General features: G+C 40.5%; 1 protein-coding gene across 17 annotated transcripts in view; it reads left to right on the top strand.

Moving 5' to 3' along the window:
* Window positions 1–8,088, top strand: part of MAGI2 (membrane associated guanylate kinase, WW and PDZ domain containing 2) — a 1,439,413-nt gene that overhangs the window by 1,379,655 nt on the left and 51,670 nt on the right. For 16 of the 17 annotated variants that reach the window (XM_032275750.1, XM_032275745.1, XM_032275743.1 and 13 more), the window contains one exon: window positions 1,059–1,197. In XM_032275750.1, the coding sequence (XP_032131641.1) occupies window positions 1,059–1,197 (139 nt within the window). Of the gene's footprint in view, window positions 1–1,058; window positions 1,198–2,720; window positions 3,052–8,088 lie in introns of those variants that run through there. The other variant, XM_032275760.1, reaches the window with a different exon arrangement.

Raw genomic sequence — 8,088 nt, 5'->3', positions numbered from 1 at the left:
GCAGGAGAATTGCCTGAACCCAGGCAATTCTCCTGCCTCAGCCTCCTGAGTAGCTGGGATTACAGGCACACACCACCATGCCCAGCTAATTTTTTTTGTATTTTTAGTAGAGACGGGGTTTCACCATGTTGACCAGGATGGTCTCGATCTCTTGACCTCGTGATCCACCCGCCTCGGCCTCCCAAAGTGCTGGGATTACAGGCTTGAGCCACCGCGCCCGGCCAAGACATTTTTTTTAATTCAAGGGTTCCTGACAGTAATGGTACTGTGGGAGTTATATGATGTGCTCATGGTTGAACCTCTTTTATTTCAACTATCTATTCACAAAGGCCAAAAGGGAATTGCTTATGGAACGCAGGCATTTCTGACAATTCAGGAGGAATTGGTATTTAACCAGACAGCTTCTGGCAATCAAGTGTGAGCATGGCCAGGATTCAACCAGGGCATCGATCACGTGGGGAGAATGGAGAATCTCATTTTTAATTTACGAGGCTGTGATAGAAAACTCATCACCAAATGTGAATATCAACCAACCACTGCTTACAAAGAAGGCAATATCACAACAGCACCCAGGGAAATTTAAATGATATATACAAAAAATTCTCAGAAGCACAAAAACCAATAAATTCATCCAAAATGCTAAATTAGATGCTACACTAAGCCAAAAGCTGGCAACAGATTCAATGAAGAGGCTTTAAAATGTTTACTTCTTGATTCAAAGCAAAAGTGCCAGGTTATTTTGAATTTCTGTATCAGACATATTCCCTAATTTTAAAAAAATGCTAACTAGTTTACAGTCTCTGCCATAATGGCTAAATATAAGTAACATATGGCCGCAACCTTCATGGTCTGATATTTTCATTTCTGTAAAGGTAAATAAAGTTTGGTGATTAGATTCAGGATGCAGCCAGGGACTAGCTTTTTTCCAAAAAGCAGCAGGCTGCCACCAAATTGTTCAGATGCTCTCAGGTCATCTAGACATGCTTTTTAAAAATCTGTTGACAATGCAACTTGAGTAAAACCATCTTTGGCTGACTTAATTTTTCTTCAATCAACAGGTAGGAGATCAAATCATTGAAATCAACGGGGAAAGCACAAGGGACATGACGCACGCCAGAGCCATAGAACTCATCAAATCCGGAGGAAGAAGAGTGAGGCTGCTGCTCAAGAGAGGCACAGGACAGGTCCCAGAATATGGTGCGTTTCACGTTTTCATTCACCCTTTTGCTCTTTTTTCTGTAAATGCCTATGCTTATTTATAAAACTACATCCATTCTCTATTCCTACCTAAATATATATTTAGCTATCAATAGGTATATATATATACATATATAGGCACATATACATACGTATGTTTAAGCCCAAGAAATAAATGTGTGTGAACTCTTTCTGTTGCTCCCTCCATTCAGGAATGTTTAAAATATGAAATGTAGGACCTTTCAGGGCATCTCTGAGTGTGCAAGGAGATATAGCATCACCACAATATTAGAACTTTTATAATTTGACTGTTCATTGTCTGCTGTTCATTTGAGTACACAGTAATTTATCACTTATTTCCTAACATTGCTTGTGCATCAGACTACCTCAAAGGATTCATAACTGGGGCCAGGGACAAGCAACATATCTTCAGGGTGTGAAGTTTAAAATGTAAACTTCAGTTCACGCAATGATTGCATTTCCTTAGCATTTAGAAATTATTCTGAAAATTCACTCCTGTGTTGTGTTTCTATATGCTTTTGAGGAAGGCTCTAAAGCACATTTTGATTCACAGATTTGCCTTCAAACATCTTTAACTTGTTGTTTCCAGAAGCCCATTACAGACACCACTGACAGCATAGCTCTAGTATCAGATACATCAGGGTGGTCATTACATGAAAAGCACCAAAACCTGCGGAGGTCTTGAAAAATAATCTCAGTGAGTGACAGACAGAAATAGACAAGCCTACAGACATGTCAGACTAGTGCAGATAATACCTGTTCAGATTAGGGAAACAAGAGCTAACTGCTGACCTGAATAATGAGTTCAAAGTTGATAGAGATAAATTGACTCACTTATATCCTTCTATTCCCTACCACCCCCCAAAAAGGTCTAAAGAGCACTTTTTCGTTTCAGATTATTCTTTTTGCATACATTGTCTAAATAACTGACTAATATCTCCTTACTGAGCAGGGCAGATCTATATCCTGAGTTTAATTGAAATAGCTAAACTCAAAGGCCCTTAAATGCATTATGTTTCCAGCATCTTATGCATCCCTCAAAGCCCACAAAGAGAGCTTGCAAGCCCTCACAGTGAGTCAAAAAGCATTCAGAAGTTTCTGTAGGGCTGGCTCTATGCCCAAGGAAATATTTCATCCCAGATTCCCACCCTTAATGCTTGGATCTAAGAAAATATTTTTAAATACATATGTTATCAATAAGCACAGGTATGATCCTGCTAAAACGTACCAGCATTAATCCCTTTGTAAAGAATCTGAACTCGGAATAGAATAACCTTTTGCACTCTCAAGCATTGACTGATTCAGTAATATCAAAGTGACCTGTGAAATTTTATCACTTCTAAAACATACCACCTTTAACGGTATGCTTCACTCCACGGTGAGACCTGAATATTATCTATACCTAGACATTTTCATAGAGTTAATATTGTTCTAACAAGTTTATCTTTAAAAAGTGAATCTAACCAGCATGACTATCCTGAGCTCTTTTCATTTTTCTGTAGAGTCACTATTGGTCTACACTTTCTCAGCTTCCACCACATCAGCTGCTTATCTGTAGTGAGCAGGTGAACATACTACTGATCAACCTGAGGCATAATTCACACTGTAATGCACAAATATGAAGCCACCTAAAACTATCATGAAGAAGTAGAAACAGGTTTTTGAACAAGATAAAAATTCAAGATCATGTCAACATTATTTCATTAATTCTTAATATCACCAAAAATATATGGTTACAGTAAAATTCTCAAATTAACCAAAGTATCTGGGCACACCTTTTTTTTTTTTTTTAAGGTCTCTGTGGTTGCCCACACTGGAGTGGAGTGGTGTGATCTCACTGCAACCTCCGCTAACCAGGCTGAAGCGATTCTTCAGCCTCAGCCTCCCAAGTAGCTGAGAATACAGGCGTGAGCCACCAATGTCCAGCTAATTTTTTTGTGTTTTTGTTTTGAGATGGGGTTTCACCATGTTGCCCAGACTGGTCTCAAACTCATGGGCTTCAAATCAATCCACCCTCCTCGGCCTCCCAAAGTGCTAAGATTATAGGCATGAGCCACTGCACCTGGCCTGGGCACACTTTTGAGTGCCCAGTCATCAACACTGTTAACTGTAGCAGTATCACAGAATTTCTTCTAAATAAAATCCTCTAAAGTGTAACATTAAATCATACTTGTTAGTAATATTAGCACTTGTCCGCTACTTCTGATATTAAATTGAGATGGATTTTGACTGCAAAATAACTTTAGATATGATGTCACACAAGAAAGAACTTATAGCATAGAGCAGTCTCCTTTAGGAAAGTAAAAGGGTAGTCATCAAGTAGGCAAACATTAGTTCTCTGGGAAAATCTAAGCTTCAAGATGCATGGTTAGGCAAAAGAAACCAAGATTAAGAATCATAGCATCTTTGAGGATAATGTCCATCACGTGATATTTCTGGAATTTCAAAGGACTGATGGGTAGGGAGATGGGGTCCAGGAGTCCCCAAGACCACCTCCACATTTAGAGATTTTCTGGGAGGCCTCCTGGGGCACAGAATATAATTGTGCTCATAGCTAAGATTTGTTACAGCCATATAGTGAAGATACATGGTGGGCTCACAAGGGAAAAGACAAAGGTGGGGTCTGGAGGAATCCACGCAGGCTTCCTTATGCTCCCTCTCTCTTGCACGAGGTGTCACCCAGAGCACTCTTTCCATCCAGCAACAAAAATGCAGCAATATATGTGTGACATTGCTGCTCAGGAAAATTCCCTGGAGACTCAGTGCCCAAGGTTTTCACTAGGGCTGTTGATGCAGGCACGCTCTACCTAGCACGTACCACACTTCCAGACTCCCAGACGCAAAGCAGCCTCAATACAAACCAAACCGATTGCACAAACAGTGCAGATACAGTGAGACACTCTTATAATTTACCAAAAGGTTTACATTAGCTTAGAGGATGATTTACCAGTCATATTTCCAGGCAGCAGCCAGTGGCCACCCTCGAAAGCTGGCCTTTCTAAGGAGAGCAGTCTCAGGCCTGTTCTGTTAACCTTTTCTGCTCCAGAAGCAAGCCAGAGAAGTGGCCACATCTATGAACTACGTAAGTGAGTGCAACATACAGGGAGTGCCCACAGCTGAGGAACACCACAATTCTTCCAGCATCAAATAGACTATATCATGAAACAGAATTGCTTGTCTTCTTTCACCAACTTGATGCTTCTGTTTAAAAAAAGAATTTTTCCTTTTGGTCTAAGATAAACTAGAGTATATTTTAATTCTCCAGCAGCAGAATTGGTAACAGCAAAATAATAACAAAAGGAAGTGCTCATGGAAAAAGAAAATTAAGTACTTGAGTTTACCAGTAGATATAGCCAAGAATGTAATCCTACTTTTTCCTAATGCACCCTAATCATGGGAAAATGGATTTTTTTGGAAAACTACTCCCTGTGGAAGGATTTCAATGAGTCCTCCCTTTGATACCCTTATGATTCAAAATTCAGGACAGCTTTGAAGCAAGACCCTTATCTGGACTTCTGGACACATCAAGAAAAAGCTGGCTTCAGTCAAGAGAAATAAAAAACTCTCGCTCTGAGTTCTTAAAGTGATCTGTGACTGAGAGATAAGCGTAGGTACAACTGAAAAAATACCAAAAGCGATCTGTCATATCATTGACTAAACAAAATCAGTGTGACTCCAAGTGAGCTGGAGGAAGGAATAAACATGCTGCAAATATGTCATCTCTAATTACCCAGAGACTAAATGTCAGGTGACACCTCAGCCAATTCAGAGGCAGAAATCAACAAATGCCGCCCCGAAAGTAGTGGCTGCACACAGAGGCTGTCGAGCAGCTGCAAGGGGAGTCGGAAAATGATGAGGGCTTTGAAGGAGGAGTTGCTTTCATAGTTAAGTCCTTGAAAGACAAGCTCAGGAGATAGATACTTCAACTCCACTCCAGCCCTCAAGGATAAGAATTTGTTGATTGTAAACTCAGTGGGAAGCGTGAGTTCCCCTCCCCTGATACACATCTCAATGTCATACAGAGAAGAGGATCAAAAGATGATACATCCAAAGCAGTGTCCTCCTTCACCCTGGTTATTGCTATTCAAATGAAATCCACAAAGGTTAAGAGAAAAGGAAGTATGCATCATGGTTGTAAAACTGCACAGGAATAAATTATACAGATTAGCTGCCTGCCTTGAAATGCAGGCATCCTTCATTAGCATTCAAAGAGTACAACACGAACACACACTTGATTTATCAACTGAGACACAGAGTCAGGGCCAAGGTAAATAAAGGTACCGCTAGATGAAAAAAGAAATCCAACATAAGCAATTCAGACCAAAATGGAGGCTTTCCCTTGGTAATGTCTAGTGTTCAAAGTTAATCAGAATAAAGCAAAATATAATAGAAGCATGCTTTTTAGTCTGGGTTGGTGTTCTGGCCTGTTTATTCTCTTAGAAAGCCACAGGGCAGGGCTTTATGAATAGAACACTGAAGAGAGTCCAATTCCCCTTCATGTGGGCATATATGGTGTTAGTTGTCACTGGGCCATTTTCATTGTGAGATTTCTCATCCTCTAAGCTAATGTAAACCTTTTGGTAAATTATAAGAGTGTCTCACTGTATCTGCACTGTTTGTACAATCGGTTTGGTTTGTATTGAGGCTGCTTTGTGTCTGGGAGTCTGGAAGTGTGGTATGTGCTAGGCAGAGGGTGCCTGTATCACCAGCCCTAGTGAAACCTTGTAAGTGGGAGTCTGAGTGGTCTTAGGAGGCCAAGCAGGGTTAAAAAGGATGAAGCAGACACCTCACAATGAAAATGGCCCAGTGACAACTAACACCATATATGCCCACATGAAGGGGAAGAAACAGCCAATCAGTGAATTATACTTCTGCCTACACTTTCATTTTCGAAGTTAATCGTATCTTTAATATAATAGGCTTTGGCTTGATTACAAGCACTTGGTAAATGAAATTGTTTACATTTTGTAGGTATAAAACTGCGCTAATTGGAGAAACAGATCGATCTGAGCTATTAACTATAGCTAAAGAAATGAATGGGCCAAACAGTTGTTTAGTTAAAAGTCTTCCTTTCATCAGTAAGTTTAAATGACTTACAACAATTATATTAGAGCAGAGGTGAAGCAGTACTGGCCTCTATGTAGATAAAAAGAAGTCATGGTCATTTGTTTATTCTTTAAGAATATGTATTGCCAGCTGGGCACTGTGGCTCACGCTTGTAATCCCAACACTTTGGGAGGCCAAGGCAGGAGGACTGCTTGAGCCTAGGAGTTCAAGACCACACAAGGCAACATAGGGAGACCGTATCTTAAAAAAAAAAAAAAAAAAAAAAAAAAAAACAGCCAAGCATGGTGGCATGCACCTGTGGTCCCAGCTATTCAGGAGGATCACTTGAGTACAGGAGGTTGAAAATGCAATGAGCCATGATTATGCCACAGCACACCAGCCTGGGCAACAGGGCAAGACCCCTTCTCAAAAGAAAGAAAAAATATTGCCAAGTAAACATTATAAGTACACCACATTAATCTTTTTTGCCATGATCCGCTGAGTGCATCCTTTCTTCCCTCTAATGATACAAAAATAAACTCCAGACAATATACTCCTACCAAGTACTCTATATGGAACAAATCCTGTAATTAATATTATTCATTGACATAATTAACATTTCCTCAACTAAGCCAGATTTACTGAACACCTACTATGTGCAGGACACTTTGCAGTCACTGAAGGTAAAATATAGTTCTGGTCCTCAGTGAGCTGACACTAATAATGAAGAAATGTGTTTTCAGCAGAGTAGTGACACATAAAAAGGTCTCAAAGGATCTTCTCTCATGAAAAACATTTAAATGGGTTTTATTAATTATTTGTAGAATTAAACAAGTCCTTCTAGAGTGCTAAGAATCCTTGAAGAGCACTTGGCTTCTTCAGTTTAAGAATTTCCTTTATAATATTTGTACTAATAATTAGTGCTTTTTCTGAAGAAAGGACTTGTGGGTAAATCTCTACTTAGACCTTGTCTGAATTATTCTAAATTCTAATTTAATGAGCCAAAACTTCATCTATTAAATTCACTCTTCCCCGCCTGTGGCCGTCAGCCACTTCTGGGAGCCTGGACGTGTTACTTCACATCCTGGGGCTGTCTTGGTGTCCCCTCAATAAAAGACAAAGGAGGGTCACCATTGTCCTAAGCTCTTCTTCAGAGACCACATTGATGGAAGCTATAAGTAGCTCCATAGCCTTGATACTAATTCACCTGCATTTTTAATAGGGCAAAAGGTGGCTTGCTGCAATAATAAATTCTGAAATTTAATTTCAGCTTCTGACATTCATGGGTGAGCGTATCTTCCCTTTCCATGAGAGGTTCCACAAATCACTCAAGAACACCTTCCACTGAGTAATAGAAAATGATAAAGCACCTAGGGAAGGGGACAGAATGTCTGGCAGAACTCTGGGTTACATCATACAGAGAACAGGGTTCTTCCTAGCTAAAGGTTCAGGATGCTCTCTGCAGCATACAGGCAACCCCAGGAAATCCTCTAGCCATAAAACCTGAAATAAATAAGTTCCTGTTTCATGGAGCCAGAGACGGGTTTTTTTCTTCCCCTGGGGGACAGGGTCTTGCTCTGTTGCCCAGGCTGGAGTGCAGTGGCACCATCTCAGCTCACTGCAAACTCCCCCTCCCAGGTTCAAATAATCCTCCTGCCTCTGCCTCAGCCTCCCGAGTAGCTGGGATTACAGGCATGCACCACCACACCTAGCTAATTTTTTTGTATTTTTAGTAGAGATGGGGTTTCACCATGTTACCCAGGCTGGTCTCAAACTCCTGACCTCAGGTGATCCACCCACCTTGGCCTCCCAAAGTGCTGGGAT

Source organism: Sapajus apella, unplaced genomic scaffold (assembly GCF_009761245.1).
Source record: "Sapajus apella isolate SASKATOON/1434 unplaced genomic scaffold, GSC_monkey_1.0 scaffold7, whole genome shotgun sequence".
Lineage (NCBI taxonomy): Eukaryota > Metazoa > Chordata > Mammalia > Primates > Cebidae > Sapajus > Sapajus apella.
This window is presented reverse-complemented; position numbering and strand designations above follow the sequence as displayed.